This window comes from Sus scrofa, unplaced genomic scaffold, assembly GCF_000003025.6.
Source record: "Sus scrofa isolate TJ Tabasco breed Duroc unplaced genomic scaffold, Sscrofa11.1 Contig1431, whole genome shotgun sequence".
Classification (NCBI taxonomy): domain Eukaryota; kingdom Metazoa; phylum Chordata; class Mammalia; order Artiodactyla; family Suidae; genus Sus; species Sus scrofa.
This window is the reverse complement of record NW_018084874.1, coordinates 416,971-434,971: the sequence shown is the minus strand read 5'-3', so window position 1 is coordinate 434,971 and position 18,001 is coordinate 416,971. Positions and strand designations below refer to the sequence as shown.

At 48.2% G+C, this 18,001-nt stretch overlaps 1 protein-coding gene across 11 annotated transcripts in view; it reads right to left on the bottom strand.

Moving 5' to 3' along the window:
* ARHGAP17 (Rho GTPase activating protein 17) overlaps window positions 1-18,001 on the bottom strand; it is a 108,139-nt gene that overhangs the window by 30,616 nt on the left and 59,522 nt on the right. For all 11 annotated transcript variants that reach the window (XR_002341008.1, XR_002341007.1, XR_002341006.1 and 8 more), the window contains exons 4-11: window positions 15,760-15,833; window positions 14,093-14,204; window positions 13,565-13,641; window positions 11,033-11,144; window positions 7,515-7,583; window positions 7,279-7,360; window positions 1,591-1,718; window positions 341-452 (exon numbers count right to left, since the gene is read on the bottom strand). Coding sequence is in view for 6 of the 11 variants with exons in the window: in XM_021081341.1 (XP_020937000.1) it covers window positions 341-452; window positions 1,591-1,718; window positions 7,279-7,360; window positions 7,515-7,583; window positions 11,033-11,144; window positions 13,565-13,641; window positions 14,093-14,204; window positions 15,760-15,833 (766 nt within the window). In the remaining 5 variants the exon portion in view is untranslated. The remainder of the gene's footprint in view (window positions 1-340; window positions 453-1,590; window positions 1,719-7,278; window positions 7,361-7,514; window positions 7,584-11,032; window positions 11,145-13,564; window positions 13,642-14,092; window positions 14,205-15,759; window positions 15,834-18,001) is intronic.

The window sequence follows — 18,001 nt, the reverse complement described above, 5'->3', positions numbered from 1 at the left end:
GCCATCTTAATGGACATCATTTTTCCAGGCAGATGGAGATGTGAGGGGGGGTAAAAGAAGGGAAGAAAATACAAGCTTGCCTCCAAATATCTGGGTTCTGAGCTACCTTCACCTTTACTTAATCATCGGGAAAACAAAACCGAACCCCCAAAACAGGAGCAGAAAAGATAATGCAGGTGTAAGGACACGCACACCCATGTTTCGGTTTTGTCACTTAAACCAATAAGGAGACAGGTTCGTTTTATCTTTCCCGAAATATTGGATCTTTAAGGGATGATCTGAGACGGGACTCGCCAACCCCCCCGCCCCCCCGCCCCCAGGATGAGTCCCTGGTGCTCACCTGCTACCGCGTGGGGGTCCGAGTAGAACTCATCCAGGTGAGAAGTAGAACAGTCTAAAGCAGCCTTCAGTTTCTTTAACTTGGAGGCCCCAGCTCCAATCCGGAAAAGGCCCTACAGACAACGAAAAGCCATCAGTATCAAGGTCAAGTTGCGAGCCTTCCAATGGATGGCAGTAAAAAAAAAAATCTCATGGGGGAGCCCTCTGCCCGCTGCACCTCCCAACTCCAGCCCAGCTCAGCTTGTCCAGCTGCTGCGCTGTCAGGAGCAATGGGTAAGATGATTTCCAAATGGGTCAGAGTGTGGACTCTAGACAGAGTGATAGGCAGAGGGCAGACCCTTTTCTTTTCTTTCTTCTTTTTCCTCTTTTTTCGGGGGGTGGGGAGGCTGCGTCTGTGGCATGTGAAAGTTCCCAGACCAGGAAGTGAAGCCACACCACAGCAGTGACCCCCAGCCCTGGCAGCGACAATGCGGTACCCTTAACCTACTACACCGCCAGGGAGCTCCGAGCAGACCGTTTTCAAGCATGCTAGCTGTGCCCTGCCCTACTGCTAAATACCCAGGCCTATTGGAAATCTACTTAAAAGTAGTATCTCATACTTCCACAAGGGTAATTGCTCCAGGTTTTCTAAATTTAGGAATATTTTTGTAAAAATTGAAATTGCAAGGAAAATCGTTAGAGTTGGCTACAGCTTTGGAGTTCCCGTCGTGGCGCAGTGGTTAACGAATCCGACTAGGAACCATGAGGGTGCGGGTTCGATCCCTGGCCTTGCTCAGTGGATTGAGCTGTGGTGTGGGTCGCAGACGTGGCTCGGATCCCGCGCTGCTGTGGCTCTGGCGTAGGCTGGCAGCTACAGCTCCGACGAGACCCCTAGCCTGGGAGCCTCCATATGCCGCGAGTGCGGCCCTAACAGGACAAAAAGACAGAAAAAAGAAAGAAAGAAACTGAAGCTCATGAGAGCTCTGGGCCATGAGTGCCTCGCGAAATTCAATGTCATCATTCGCAACCAGCATGGTAAAGGAAAAAACTACATGGAACAGCAACGCCAACAAATGGCAGCGTGTCCTGCAGGTAGGGCAGGTCAGTGCGGCTGTCTGAAACCCTCTGTTTCCTTCGGTGTCTACGACAGGTGAGAGGTACAGGGTCTCTAGGTGAGATGTGGTCACAGTGAATATAGCTGGAGGGCCACTGATCGCCCCGGTCCGGCCCCGACGGCGGAGACCGGGGGTCCGGGAGGGCGAGGCCCCTCACCTCCTCCTTCATCCCTGTCTCCAGAAGCAGCATGACACAGGCCTCGATGGGCAGCGCGATCTCACGCCCGCTCCGCTTCAGGTGTTCCTCCAAAGGCGTCCCAAAGGCAGGCTTTTCCGCCCACTTATCTAGAGCAGCAGACCGTTTGGTGAGACACCTCAGACAACCTCTCGGCATCAACCAGATCTCCTCCCCCAAACCAGCACAGGGGATTTTTTTTTTTTTTTTTTTTTTTTTTTTTAACCAGCCCATAGCAGAGGCTTTGGGAAAGGGGGAAACACCTATTCTACTCGCTTTAACTGTGTACGGTTTACTAGAGCATAAAATACGTGCCGGGCTGGGGAAGTGACTTGCGGAACAGAGCCTCGACACGCCCCGGGGGGGTTGCCCGATGCTGGATGCCCAGCATCCCGCCCACGTTAACTTGAGACAGGTGGGCTGCCTCATGCTAATAAAACCAGTGGTCCACCCCAGCATATACTGTTGGCACTGAAAAGACATTTCTCTAGCCATGCAAAGCAGTGCTGGCCTTCTACCTCGAGGGCAAGATACTGACTCCTTCAATTGGAAAAGGAAATAACGTCTTTGAAATTTAAACACAAGCCAGGCATGGTCCAGCGGGACTGGAGGTGGCCAACATGAGCCCCTCGGCAAGGCAACACCTCCAGGACACGCGGCGCTTCAGGTGCCAGGGCCCCAGACGGTCCCAGATTCTGGGTAGGAGAGAAGGGAGCCCCGGCGCAGCTTGGGCTGAAGGCTGAGCCAACAGCAGCAAAGCGATATGGTACATTATTTTCCCACCAGACACTGCTTCATTCCGCGCAAGATTTGAGGCAGCTTAGCAGAAAGACATACAATAAAGTGGGAAAAGAGAAAGAGGAATTGAGGCCACGGATGCAGCAGATGAGACGAAGATATGTGTGGCCGGACTCAGCCCGCCTGGGGGAGCGTGGAGATCCTGCACCCTCTGGGGAAGCACAGAAGCCAGAGAGGGCAAGCCCAGGGGCGGGAAATTCTCCCGGGGTACTCTGGGGTCTTTCTCTGACAGGACAAGAAGGGCTCACGTCACCCTTGGCCACTCTGCTGTCCCTGGATTCCAAGCAGGCAGTGTTGCCTTAAGGTGGCTTCTGAACCTGCCCTGCACTTGAGAGCAGGGGGAGCCCCATCACAGGGCCAGCGCGTGGGGAAAGGAAGGAAAGTGAAATGGCAAAAAATTCACATATGTGGGTGCTCACAAAAAGTTGAGAGAGAACAAGTAGGGTAACAGTTAAAGGAAGGGGTGGGGGGGGCACTATGGGGTGGGCGGTGGCCACTCTCAGAACTCTCAGGAGGCCCCCTCGCCCCTGGCTTTGGCCCCAGCTCCAGGCAGTGGGATTCCTGAAGGAAGAAGCTTCCAGGGGCCTGGCCCTGCTTGGAAGACAGAGATCAGCAGAGCAGATCGCAAAGGCCAGATCTCACCTCACAGGCTCTGCCCCTTTTATTAAAGCAATGATGGTCTGACACAGGCAGCAAAGGGCCAGCTGCCCTTCCCCCGGGGGGTATGGACTAAGCACCAAGAGGAGTTTGGCAAATGACCCTCACCTCCACAGCCCCAACCCTGCTATGCTGAGAGGCGGGCACACCCCAGACTCCTGCTGGAACTTTCTAGTAAACCCTGAACGGTGTACCCTCCCTCCACCACCCCCAACCTTGGCAGAAGGTGGATGTGAGAGCCACTGACCTAGAGACCGCTGCACCGAGGGGGCTGGCCTCTCCAACAACAGCAGGTGAGGTAGCCGAAGTTCAAGAGGATTCCCCCCCCAACCCCCGACAACCCAGCCACACCCTGGGGACCAGAGCGATCTCATTGTGAAGAAAATACAAGACACATGTGTAAACAGACAACAGTAATTAACGAGACAGGACATATTTGCTAAGTCATGGCAGCAACACGGTATAGACAAGGGTCGCAAACACAACCATCCACAGGGGCCGGATCAGGCTGGGGCGCGGGGTCTGCAAAAAGCAGCAGCCGCTCCCCTGTGTTGGACCAGTGTCACCACATGGGACAGCAGGTCCAGCATCATCAGACCTTCTGAACTTTGGAGAGGAGCCAGAAATTAGGATTATTATGTAAAAGAGTAGTTTTTAGATGATAGCAATTCGTCGAAAAAAAAAAAATTTTTTTTTGGGGGGGGTGTGTTTGCGACTTCTGGTGTAGACCATGAATGCTAGAGCAATTCGGGACACAAAAGTGTTCACTGTTGGCTTCAGTTGTCAGAGAAGGCTTCTCAAAGGTGGGGAGCTTGAGGAAGGTCTTGGAAGATGGAAGGAAATTCTCAGACCAAGAAGACTTAGGCTGAAAAAAGACCAGGGATCTTGAATCTGCGCTTTGTTCCACACACAGCTTGGGCACAAGGTGAGGCGGGGCACAGAGCAGTATGGGACAGTGGGGTGGACAGGAAGGCCCCGCAGAGGGAGAAATGAACAGAACCTGACAGGAGGGTATCGGAAAGGAAGGAAAAGATGGCTCTAAGACTTACGACCTGGATTGTTTGGATAAAGGAGGTGCCAAGGACACACGAGGGAGAAAAGGACAGCTAGGGTGGGCGAGAATCAGCTTGCTTCTTTTTCTTTTCTTTTTTCTTTTTTGTCTTTTTTTTTAGGGCTGCATCCTCAGCATATGGAGGTTCCCAGGCTAGGGGTCTAACTGAAGCTACAGCTGCCGGCCTAGACCACAGACACAGCAACGTGAGATCCGAGCTGCGTCTGCGACCTACACCGCAACTCATGGCAACACCAGATCCTTAACCCACTGAGCAGGGCCAGGGATCAAACTCGAGTCCTCATGGATACCTGTCGGGTTCATTACCACTGAGCCATGATGGGAACTCCCAGCTTAGCTTCTTGAGCTACGCTAAGTTTAAGGAGCCAGCCAGTCACCCAAGGGAACTGCCACTGAGGCTGTGGGGACTGAGGTGTGGCCATCAGAATGAGGGAATGTGGAGAGAAAGGGGGATGGGATAGAGGGAGAAGAAGACGGAAAAGGCTTGGCTTGTGGGGAGGGGACAGACTTGCAGAGGACACAGGCTCCAACAATGCCAGAAAACAATCAAGTGAAATGAAAGGAAAAACTGACATGGACAAGAAGGGGGCAGGAACGTCGAATGCCAGAATCTGACATGTCATGATCACCAGCCCATTGGAACTTGCAATGGTTTTTTATTTTATTTTATTTCATTTTTTCAATAGCAGCGTGATTGGGAGTAGAAACGAGATTGCAAAGTGTCAGGGTGGGAAGGTGGTTAGACAGTGGAGGTGTCTGCTGTGTAGCCCAGGGAACTATATCAAGATTGCAAAGTGTCAGGGTGGGAAGGTGGTTAGACAGTGGAGGTGTCTGCTGTGTAGCCCAGGGAACTATATCTGATCACTTGTGATGGAGCATGATGGAGAATAATGCAGAAAAAAAGAATATATGTATATGCGTGACTGGGTCACTGTGCTGTATGGCAGAGACTGACACAACATTGTAAATCAACTAGAATAAAAAATCAAAAAGAAAAAAAGGGAGTGGCTGGAAAGGTGTTAAAGAGTCTACCAGAAACAGGAGTTCCCGTCGTGATGCAGTGGAAACGAATCCATCGAGGAACCATGAGGTTGCGGGTTTGATCCGTGGCCTCGCTCGCGTGGCCATGAGCTGTCGTGTAGGTTGCAGATGTGGCTCAGATCTGGCGTGGCTGTGGCTGTGGTGTAGGCTGGTGGCTGCAGCTCCAATTCGACCCCTGGCCTGGGAATCTCCGCATGCCGCAGGTGCAGCCCTAAAAAGACAAAAGACCAAAAAGAAAAAGAGAAAAAAAAAAAAAAAAGAGTCTACGGGAAACAGACATATAAATAGAAACAATGAAAAAAGGGGAAATTGCATTTCTTGGGGATTAAAATGAAAGTGAAGAGCCTACCAAAAGGGAGTGTGAAGAAACGGGGCACGGGGTGGAGGACAGGCCAGTATGGATCAAGTCGGTCGGCTTCGAGTGTGAGGTCAGTGTGTGCAGGGCACAGGGGTGGGGTGGGGGCGGAGGGTCGAGGGTTTTTCCCCCCCGACCATAAGGACACTCTGAGTCTCTCTGAAAACAGACAAGAAGGAAGAAGACAAGACCAGGACGAGAGGCGGCTTTGGGGACACGCAGAGGTGGAAGGGGTTGAACTCCGAGGCGGGGGTGAAGGCGGCACCTTAGACGGAAAGAAAGAAGACTCTCAGCATCTCGGGTGGTGGGACCCCCTCGCAGGCCAGCTTTCCTGTCCTATCCTCATCCTCTTCCCTGCCCTCGCCTGCTCGCTGTGACTTTCCGACATACTTCTCTGGGGAAAATAGCTTTGGGAAAAAATAGAATGGGAGTTTGAAAAAAAAGAAGTAGGGGGCGGGGAGGGGGGAGGTTGCTAAAGAAATCGTCTCTGTTTTTACTTGTTACTCAACCCTTCTAAAGTAGATGCAACGTCATTCAAAGGCTGGGAGGGTGATGTCCACTGGTTCGTCCTATGTGGGGCCCTGCGCACGGCAGGTTCCCATAAAGACAGGGTCTTGGCGCTCTGAACATGGCCAGAGAGAGGTGGCCTCTTGCAAGGCTGAATGAGTGCCAGTGGCCTGCCCTGTGACTCAACCCCCTTATCCACGAACTAGGAAATGAGATCACTTAGGAAAAGCAAAGGCAGCTCATCCTGTGAGGAAGGACCCGGCAAATCAGAGATGGCCGAGGGGTCGGTCCAGACACAGAACTGTCCAATTCCAAAATCGAAAAACTTTCAGGCATGAAGTCATAACCTGTTGGGCTCCCCTGCAATTTAGGGGAGAAGAAGTGGCATTCTGGAGAGGGCTATGAGGGCTCCCTCACGGTCACAGTCATCACACCCAGCACCAGCCTTGATCCTCTTGCAACTCAAGACCAGAGGTTCTGCAGGGCGGCATCTGAGTCCAAACGTCAGGACTGAACCACAAGCCAGAGAATAACAGGGCCAGAGGTGACAGGGAAATTTCTGATCATTGACTGACTGCTGCTGGTGGATGCTCTGACGGCAAATCAGAGAGAACCAGCATCCAAAGAGTTCATGTGCAGTTGAAAACTAAACCTCCGGGAAAAATTCTGTCCACTCCTAACGTGTGCTTGAAGTTGGAGGGAAAGTGAGTGCTGATGAGGACAAGAGTCTGCGTGGAGACGGAGATGAGACCAGAACCAGGGGGTCAGGGTAACAAAGCAATCAACACAGATCATGCGCCAGAAGATGGGGTAGCAGGTACTGCCATCTAAAATTCCCTTCGGAAAGTCTGAGATGTTTTCCCCAGAACGTATGCGCTGGGAGTCCCCAGGGCTGGAATTAAGCCCCATAGAACAACTAGCTGATTTGGGAAAAGATGACCCCAGGCTAGAATTCGAAGACAGAAAAACAGGCACTCCCCCGGAAGGGTGCAGCTTTCTCTTCAACTGAAGATTTCAGAAGAACTGCGTATGTTCCATTAGTATGTTAATCTGGGTTTGGAAGAAATTAGAGAATGCAGCAAGGAAAGATGAAAGGAGGCTGGGAAGTAGTGCTCGCCTACGCAGAGCGCAGAGCAGCTTTATCCAAAGGAAACGCATGCAAAGGAGTCAGGGTGAAGAACAGAGGCGGAAGTGGCAGAGGCGAGAAGGAGGCATCAGGCCAGCACACAGGTTACGTTACCTTGATGGGCTCGCAATTCGGGAAGGGCCTTTTCTAAGACTGCTAATGCTTTTCTATGGTAATCTGCTTGGGCTTCTAATAACTGAGAACAGACCCACATTCAAAAACAAAAGTAACGTTAGCATTGGATGGACACACACACAATGGCTGAGCAAAACCAAAAATGACATCTTTTGCAACAACAACAACAACAACAAAGCTAAACTGACCCCGTTTTTACAATGCAAAGGGCTTACCGTAACAAAGAATTTGCCATACTCCCCTTCTTTGGCCATAAAGTTGTACATATCTGCTGCAAGTTGATCCTAGGTAAGAGGAAGAGAAGATATGTTATGGAAGAAAAAAGAGGTGAAAAAACTTGCATCTGAGAATTAATCACCATGAGCTCCTAGAGCAAAATGTGATGAAACAGCCGCAGATCATATGACTCTCAGTTGACTGGTTCAATCATACACAGCGCCAACGAAAAGAATATGCAAGCTTATTATGGATTAACATGGAAAGAGCTCCACGGTTTTCTATTAATGTGCCTTGTTAATGTAACTTGTGCTGGAGTTCCCGTTGTGGCACAGTGGAAACAAATCCAAGTAGTATCCATGAGGATGCGGATTCAATCCCTGCCCTCCTTCAGTGGGTTGGGGATCCAGCATTGCCATGAGCTGTGGTGTAGGTCGCAGACACAGCTTGGATCCCACATTGCTGTGGCTGTGGCACAGGCCAGCAGGTGTAGCTGGGATTCGACCCCTAGCCTGGGAACGTCCATGTGCCACGGGTGGGGCCCTAAAAAGCGGGGGTTGGGGGGGAGAGAATTTCTTTTTTTTTTTCTTTTTGGCTACAACTGTGGCATGTGGAAGTTTCCTGGGCCAGGAATTGAACTTGTGCCACAGTAGCAACCTGCATCACAGCTGCAGCAACGCCGGATCCTTAACCATTTGTGCCACATGGGAACTTCCAAGAGAGGAAATATTTTTTTGGCCATATGGTATAAAAATATCTCTAGAAGAAAAAGCAAGAACTTAGTAACAATGGTTACCTGTTGAGAGCAGTGGAAATAAGGCGTTAGGAGCACAAAGGCAGAAGAAAGACTTTACTGTGTATTGTTTCATACTCTGGATGTTTGAACTAATGTAAATGAATTACATAAAAATTAAATAATTTGTTTAAAAGTGATAGACTGGGCAATTGGATATATGCATATTTCCAATGTTCAGGTACATACATATTAGAATTTCACATATCCACATAGATATAGGGTTTTTTTTTGTTTTGTTTTTGTCTTTTTGCCTTTTCTAGGGCTGCTACTGTGGCATATGGAGGTTCCCAGGCTAGGGGTCGAATCAGAGCTGTAGCCACCGGCCTACGCCAGAGCCACAGCAACACAGGATCCAAGCCACGTCTGAGACCTACACCACAGCTCACAGCAACACCGGATCCTTAACCCATTGAGCAAGGGCAGGGATCGAACCTGCACCCTCATGGTTCCTAGTCAGATTCCTTAACCACTGCGCCATGACGGGAACTCCAGAGATATAGGTTTTTTAATGTACTACCTTCTGTTTTGGGTAGGGCTCTGGGTCCAGGAAAGTAAAACACTTCTCTGAGAGTTCACAAATAAATACAGACCTGCTTTTATAAGGGTGTAAAGTTTGAGTTGATTATAGTGTGGTTTAGGAATCCTCAGACTTAGAGAGTTTAGTTTAAAATGGCCCTGGACTGGTAATATTCTCTGGGAGACTCACTCCTAATCCCCAGAGGACCCACAGATAAAGTCCCTCTTAAATGAGCTCGTAATACAAAATTGCCAAATAATTCACCATAAAGGAAACTCCTACCACTCTCACAGAGAACTTCAGAAAACAGAATTAACAAAGACTTTAAATATATATAAATGATTTTAAAAATTAAAAAAGAAATACTAAAAAAGAATAATGCACTATCAAAAAAGGCCGACTTGAAGAATTAGAACTTTAAAATGAAAGATATAGTAATGAAATTAAAAACTCAATTTCAAGTAATTAAACAGCAGATCAGACATAGCTAAAGAGAGAATCAGTGAAACAGAACGCACATCTTGGAAAATTACCCAGAAGTTAACATGAAGAAAGAAGGAAACAAAGCATTTGCATCAGTTTTTACTATTTAAATTTCTGACAAGCCATGGTGTGGAAGTTAAGAGACATCGGCTCCTAACCACCAGTTCGGACTCCCAAAACCTCTAGCCAAAGGTAGCTGATAGCCAAGATCTAGGTTAGACTAGACATGAAGAAGACTGCTGGGTAAATGACATGGACAAAGTACAACCCTTCTGAACAAGAATAAGCCAGTGTGAGACTTTTATCAGAATCATTTCTGTGATTATTCTCTTCTTAAATGCAAAGGCTTATTTTAAATGCATGACTTTGTGAGTCAAGGTTTGTTTGTTTGTTTTCCTTTTTCTTTTTAGCGCTGCACCAACAGCATATGGAAGTTCCCAGGCTAGGGGTCCAATCAGAACTGCAGCTGCTAACCTATGCCACAGTTCACGGCAATGCTGGATCCTTAACCCACTGAGCAAGGCCAGGGATTAAACCATGTCCTCATGGATACTAGTCAGGTTCACTACCACTGAGCCATGACAGGAACTCTCTGAGTTCAGTAGTAATTCTTACCCACTATATCATTTTAAACAAGTCATTTTACTGCAGTTAACTGTCTAAGGTTTCCTATCTTGAAAAGTGAATTATAGCATGACCTGAATAAACTGAAATATAACAATCCTAAGGCCACCTAGCAGAATAAAGAGAACATTTTTGGACAATGATGAATAATAAGAAAATCTCAGGTGATGATCTTAAGATTCACCAAATACCTGCTTTTTACCCCCTCAAATAACATTTGGAATAAAATCTATTTTCTTTCTTTTTTTTTTTGTCTTTTTGCCATTTCTTGGGCCGCTCCCACGGCATATGGAGGTTCCCAGGCTAGGGGTCTAATCGGAGCTGTAGCTGCCAGCCTACGCCAGAGCCACAGCAACGCAGGATCCAAGCCGCGTCTGCAACCTACACCACAGCTCACGGCAACGCCGGATCCTTAACCCACTGAGCAAGGGCAGGGATCGAACCCGCAACCTCATGGTTCCTAGTCGGATTCGTTAACCACTGCGCCACGACGGGAACTCCTAAACATCTATTTTCATAGATAAGCACAGAGAATGAGATCACTTAACCACCTAGTCTGGAGTTTAACTTATGAGATACAAAGTTATATTTCTCCCAAATTACAAACCAGTTGTCTTAAGGACATCATAAAAATAATCCTCTCCTTCCGTATTGACAGTCGATGACCCCTTAGCTATATATTCAACCCTTTATATTTAATAGCATTCGTTCTTGAAAACCTATACTATTCCATGGATCTAGTTTTGTGCCTACCATGTACTGTCTTAATTGCTGCAACTTTACATTTCTCTATAGTTTTCTCTTTTATTCCCCCATTCTTTGAACAAGCTTAGATATTTTTGCCAAGTTTTTAAAAATATCCTACATAAATTTTTTATAAAATGATGCTTTATTCCGATGATAAAGTAATGTAGAATCTTGGAAAATAAAGAAAGAAGAAGGAAAAAAAAAAAAAAGAAACACCTTGACTATGAATCAGGGGTTCTAATAGGAATTATGTAAAACATTAAATAAATTGCAATAGTTGACCTTTCATCCATCATTTGCAAAAACCAGAAGATTAACGCAAGTGCATATGTATTAGGGAATGCGCCTACCTTGCACTGTTCGACTTTATTTCCAGCTTCATCCATCTCCTCCTTGAGGGTATCTATTTTGGAGGGAAGACCCTGAAAGTTGGTTGCTGAAGATTTGTGAGCCTGGTTCCACCTACAAAGCACAGGGGTAGCCATTAAGTTCCAGGACCACTACTTCCCCCCAGATTGATTCTACCTGGGACAAGTCTCTGTACCTAGGACGCCAGCAAGGTTATCCTCTAAGAATAACAGTCAAAAGCAACACTGGCTTCCTACCATGACAGGACATGGCAGTTCTGAGAGGAGCTTTCTGCTCCGAGCAGAACTGACTACATTTTGTCGCACTTAAGCCTCCCTGCTGGAAATCAAGCCATGAAACCCCTTTCCTCCGGTGATTAATCCTGGGATTTCTGCCATGAAACCTCCCCATGTTCTTTTGCTTTAATGGAGAATGTTCCCTGTGCCACTGGGAGTCATTTGCTCCTCTTGAGGACCCTTATAACCATTAGAACATTCTGCTTCATCTCCAGCAAAAAACTCTACCGCAGGTTCCTGCCTTATTTTTTTTATTTATTTATTTTTTTTGGTCTTTTTGCCATTTCTTGGGCCGCTCCCACGGCATATGGAGGTTCCCAGGCTAGGGGTCGAATCGGAGCTGTAGCCACCGGCCTACGCCAGAGCCACAGCAACATGGGATCAGAGCTGCATCGGCAACCTACACCACAGCTCACAGCAACGCCGGATCCTTAACCCACTGAGCAAGGCCAGGGATCGAACCTGCAACCTCATGGTTCCTAGTCAGATTCGTTAACCACTGAGCCACGATGGGAACTCCTGCAGTCAGATTCTTAACCCGGTGCCACAGTGGGAACTCCCTAGAGGCACATTTTATCATCTCAACATTTCTTAACTCAGGACATGTCTTAACAATTGATTTATACATTTAATAAAGGGGCATTTTTATGTTACTTCCCCTCCAGGGATCAGATATTAGGTCAATAGTGAATCTGGGGAGTTTCCAATCATGGCTCAATGGTAACGAACCCAACTAGTTATCCATAAGGACTCAGGTTCAATCCCTGGCCTTGCTCCATGGGTTAAGGATCTGGCATTGCCATAAGCTGTGGTATGGGTTACAGACGTAGCTCTGATCTTGTGTTGCTGTCTGTGGTGTAGGCTGGCAACTGCAGCTCCAATTCAACCCCTAGCCTGGGAACTTCCATATGCCGCAAGTGTGCCCCTAAAAAAAAAAAAAAAAAAAAGGGCATCTATCTAGAGAGCCAGGAAATGATGGCTGTATCTCCATATATTAGCCAAACAGAAAAAAAACCTTACCTGCTTCACAAGAGTACAATGACAATTAAAGGAGCTAACCAAGAAGGGGTCAGCAAAGCCACTTGTTTTTGTAAATAAAGTTTTATTGAGACCCAGCTTCATTCATTTAGATATTGCCCAGGGCTTATGCTACAACAGCGGAGTTGAGGAGTTGAAACAAGGAGCATCTGGGTTGTGAGGCTAAAAATATATACTATCTGGGCCTTCACTGAAAAGCTTTGTCAACCCCTGTATGTGGTGGCTATCTCCCTAGTCCCCTCACATGCCTCATTGATAGAGGCCCTCAGGGATGGAGCTGAGGCTGGAGCCTGGCCACGGGGCACTTACAGACTGGTCATCTGACATCAGCCCTCTGGGATGGTTACTTGGTTACTGAACGAGGCCAGGGATCGAACCCGCAATCTCATTGTTCTAGTCGATTCGTTAACCACTGAGCCATGACAGGAACTCCAAGTTCCTCCCATTTTTAAATATTAAAAAAAATTTTTTTTTAGTTCTTCCCTTTTGAGCACTGCATTTCTTCCTTTCTTTTTTTGTCTTTTTCCAGTTGCACCCTTGGCATATGGAAGTTCCCAGGCTTGGGGTCAAATCGCAGCTATAGATGCCGGCCTACACCATAGCCACAGCTACGCGAGATCCAAGCTGTGTCTGCGACCTACACCACGGCTCATGCACGGCAAGGCTGGATCCCCGACCCACTGAGTGAGGCCAGGGATCCAACCCATTTCCTCATGGATACTAGTCAGGTGCCCGACCACTGGGCCATAGTGGGAACTCCCACACTTTTGATTGTGAAAAATAATCGTAACCACACGGGGTTTTTCTGGACACAGGGGGACCCTTAGGGGCTGCTCAGATCGCAAAGCTACTTACTCCACCATGGCGCTATTCCAAGAGCAGCACTCTGAGACCTGTCCGTCACCATCCCTCTCTCCCAGATATACATACTCAGGGTTTTTTTCAATCCCGTCTCCTTTCTCTGTCGGTTATCTAAGAATAGGGTGTTCTAACAGCATCCCACTGCCACTCTTGGGGAATGAGGCCTGAAAGCAGGTGTCAGCAGGCTGTGACTCAGTGTGTGGCCAAGTGTGTAAATGTGTGTCAATTTCCATCTTGGCCCATAGCGGTCCACCTCTTATGCGTGTTGGGAGTGGGGACAGTTGCAGGGGATGCGACAGAACATGACATGAGTGGTTATGCTTTACAGCTTTACCTTACCTAGCTCTGACCGAGTCCCAGTCTAACACCAATTTGGCGAGCTGCTTCCTCTGTTTCTGGATGTTGGGAATCTCCACCTAAAAAAAGAGACAGAATATCAAATGGGATGAGCTCTGAGGTTTTCAGTTTCACATTCGAAAGTGCTGTCCTTACTAACATTTTTATTTTTTTTTTCTCTTAGGCCAAGGTTTTGGACCCCCAACTTACACCCCTTATTTCCAAAAAGAAGGAAATGGCAAAGCCACTGATTCCTGGAGTTCCCGTTGTGGCGCGGTAGAAATGAATCCGACTAGGAACCTTGAGGTTGCGGGTTTGATCCCCAGCCTCGATCAGTGGGTTAAGGATCCGGCGGTGCTGTGAGCTGGGGTGTAGCAGCTATAGCTCCGATTCGACCCTTAGCCTGGGAACCTCCATATGCCACAGGTGTAGCCCTAAAAAGCAAAAAAAAAAAAAAAAAAAAAGCCATTGAGTATGTTGACATTTTAGGGCCAGCCCCCACCAGTCTCAGCTCCTCGGCAAAGCACCCACCTCAGCGATGCCGTACAGAGGGTCCACAATCTCCTTCTCGACAAAGACTTCGTGCTGAGAGAGTTCCAGAGCCAGCTGATTCTCAGCATCCCCACACGTCTCCAGCATCTTCCTTTAAAAACAAGACGCCCGGACAACAAACAGACGGCCATTAAATCCGGCCCCTGCTCACCACGCTTTGCAGGCTCTGATCTCCACACGATGGGAACACACAAGAGAGTCATAAAAGTCCTATCAATTTAGGGCGCAAGTCCACATGTTTGTGCCTTAAAGTGAAGAAGCCCATCTCGAGTCTGCTTTGTGTGTACATGTGTGGGATCCGTGTAAACTGGGAGGTGACCCTTCACTGAAAGACGAGGTCCTCGAGTCAGGTAAAAAGCAAGTATTCTCAAAAGCTCCCTGATAATAGTTTCTTCTTTTCTTTTTTTTTTTTTTTTCAGGGCCACACCCGAGGCATATGGAAGTTCCCAGGCTAGGGTCAAATTGGAGCTGTAGCTGCCAGCCTACACCACAGCCACAGCAACACAGGATCTGAGCAGCATCTGTGACCTACACCACAGCTCACGGCAAGGCCGGATCCTTAACCCACTGAGCGAGGCCAGGGATCGAACCCACATCCTCATGGATACTAGTCGGGTTCATTAGCGCTGAGCCATCACGAGAACACCCCTGAAAATCTTTTAAATTGTCTGGAAAGTTCATCATTCTGTATTGTTTGCTATCTGCTAGGGAGCCCGGCACAGGCAGGGTCCTTCAAAGCACAGCAGAGAACTGTAGGGTAGAGAGTATGGCAGATCCCAGGATGGGGCTTCGAAGTCCGAAGGCCACACTCAGCTGGGAAAGGAGGCCCATGTTGCAGCGGGAGGGAGCAGACAGGCTCAGAGGGCACTGGCCTTGTGGAGAAGCAGGTGGATGGGAAGCACAGCCTTCCCTCTTATAATCAAAACAGCTTTATTATGATATCCTTTAATTATTTGTATAATACATGCCCACTATAAAAAAATCCAAATAATTTAGAAAAGACATTTTACATGATGGTGACTGCCTTGAAAAGAAGTCACTCTTAAGGGCTGGAAGGGACTGGTCAGGGCTTAGAAGGCTGAAAGCAATGCCTGCACCAGGGACAGGACTGAGTTCTTTATCTTTTGTTGTTGTTGCTATTTCTTGGGCCGCTCCCGCGGCATATGGAGGTTCCCAGGCTAGGGGTTGAATCGGAGCTGTAGCCACGGGCCTACGCCAGAGCCACAGCAACGAGGGATCCGAGCCGCGTCTGCAACCTACACCACAGCTCACGGCAACGCCGGATCCGTAACCCACTGAGCAAGGGCAGGGACCGAACCCGCAACCTCATGGTTCCTAGTCGGATTCGTTAACCACTGCGCCACGATGGGAACTCCAGGACTGAGTTCTTTATATCCGAGCTCAGTGGAATAAATATTGACCCTATCAATAGCGGCCTTTCATATCGTCCGTCCTCGCTCCTGCGAAGAGGAAGAGTCTCTAGCATCCCAGGGGCCTCTCACGGGGCCTGGCTGTTCTCCCAGCAGAGGCCATCGTGCTCCCGGTCCCTCTGGTCCCACAGGTGGCTGCCATGCACCCCACCCCGCCACCCACTTCCACCGGCCCACAGGGGCTTGGCTCTCTTTCTGAAAGTAGCCCGTTCTTACCCCAGGAGAGAGTCTTCCAGCTGAGTTGATGCTTCTTGCATATTCTGAGCAAGAGCTGTCAGAGGCAGTTTTTTCTGGAAGGCAGAAGACAATGTGTTGTCTTTTTCTGTTTCTTATCGTTGACACTCAGCTTCAATTACCTGATTCAGACGCTTAGTCACTGGTTTCTCTTCTGTGCAAACTGCACAGGTAAGAGATAGCCTGTCTGGGTTCAAGTTCGGATCTCACAGGTATGAGCTGTGTGACGGAACCTCTGTGTCAGTTTCCCATGCCTGGAATTTGGGGCTAACAGCATGAGGGTCCTAAGGCTGTCTGTTGACTAAAGGAGACATTCAAGGTCAAAGTAGCCACCATGTGATAAGCACTCACTAAAAGTTAGCTGCTACTGTTTCTGCTATTTACTACAATTACTAATTGATCAGGCACTGACCTTGCCTCTGAGTATCATGACAAATAAATACAATGAAGTGCTCACTTTCAAAAACTTTTGCAGAATACTTTTTTTTTTTTTTTTTTGTCTTTTTAGGGCTGCATATGGAAGTTCCCAGGCCAGGGGTCAAATCAGAGCTGCAGCTGCCAGCCGACGCCATAGCCACAGCAACACAGGATCTGAGCTGCATCTGTGACATACACCACAGCTCACAGCAATGCCAGATCCTTAACCCACTGAGCGAGGCCAGGGATGGAACCCGCATCCTCATGGATACTAGTCAGGTTCGTTAACTCATCAGCTGCCACGGAAACTCCCTAGAATACTTATGCTTAAACATGCCTCTTAATTTGGCTGTGATCATAAAGATTTAGCTTTAGTTAAAGATCTGAAAATAGCTTAATACATACACACACACAAAAAGCTTTGTAAGGTTTTGAGGCACGAAGTCCCTCATTTTCCTATCAGATTTGTTTTTCAGCTGGAAATGACCGTGAGGGTTATCTGATTAGTGTTCTAATGGTATTGTCAAGACCTGTGAAGACCAGGGGGCTTAGGTGGTCTGGCCAGGCACCTCAGTGAGGGGGCAGAACCAGACTCCAGCACCTTGGGTCCAAGCCCTAGTGCAGACTCTCCATGCCTGGCTGATGGCTTACCTCAGAATATGGGCAGATGAGGCCGGGAAAGTAGCAAGTGGGTTGGCTAAAGCATCATAATCTGCCAACAAAAAGTGCTTTCAACGCTGCGGTTCCCCAGGGAATTCTGCCTTCCCAGTAGAAAGGGTGCTCACGTCAAAGACCCAGGGTGTTGCTGGGCCAGGACCTTGCTCTGCCTTGACCATGGGCATGTCGCCTGCCTCTCCTGCTTTTGAAGGGCTTCACCCGATACTCTTATCCCCATATGTGCTTGTATGGTATAGAATTATCTCTGCAAGGCTGTACAAGAAACTGGCAATCTGGTGGTCCTGGAAGGGGAACAGGTGCCCAGGGAACAGGGCTGGAAGAGAACTCACTTTATGTTCTTTTTTTGTTTGTTTTATTATCGTTGATTTATAATGTTCTGTCAATTTCTGCTCTACAACGAAGTCACACATTGTTTTTCTCGCATTATCTTCCATTGTGTTCCCATCACAACTCACTTTAGGTTCTTTTGCATACTATGGATGTTGACCATGTAAATGGACAGCCCATTCAAAGCAGTAGATTGAAATTTAAAAATAAATAGCAGGGAGTTCCCGTCTTGGCTCAGTGGTTGAGGAGTCCGACTGGGAACCATGAGGTTGCGGGTTCGATCCCTGGCTTTGCTCAGTGGGTTGAGGATCTGGCGTTGCCGTGAGCTGTGGTATGGGTCACAGACACGGCTCGAATCCTGTGTTGCTGTGGCTCTGGTGTAGGCTGGTGGCTACAGCTCCAATTAGACCCCCAGCCTGGGAACCTCCATATGCCGCGGGAGCGGCCCAAGAAACGGCAAAAAGACAAAAAAAAAAAAAAAAAAAAAAAAAGCAGCAAATATATATTTCCCCATCTCTTCTGTCCCTTGGGTTTTTTTGTTTGTTTGTTTTTTGGTTTTTTTTGCTTTTTTTTTTTTTTGCTTCTTAGGGCCATACCTGCTGCATACGGAGGTTCCCAGGCTAGGGGTCAAATCGGAGCTGCAGCTGCTGGCCTACACCGCAGCCACAGCAGCACAGGCTCCAAGCCACATCTGCCATCTATACTACAGCTGATGGCAATGCCGGATCCTTAACCCACGGGGCGAGGCCAGGGATCAAAAGCACGTCCTCCTGGATACTATTGGGTTCATTATCACTGAGCC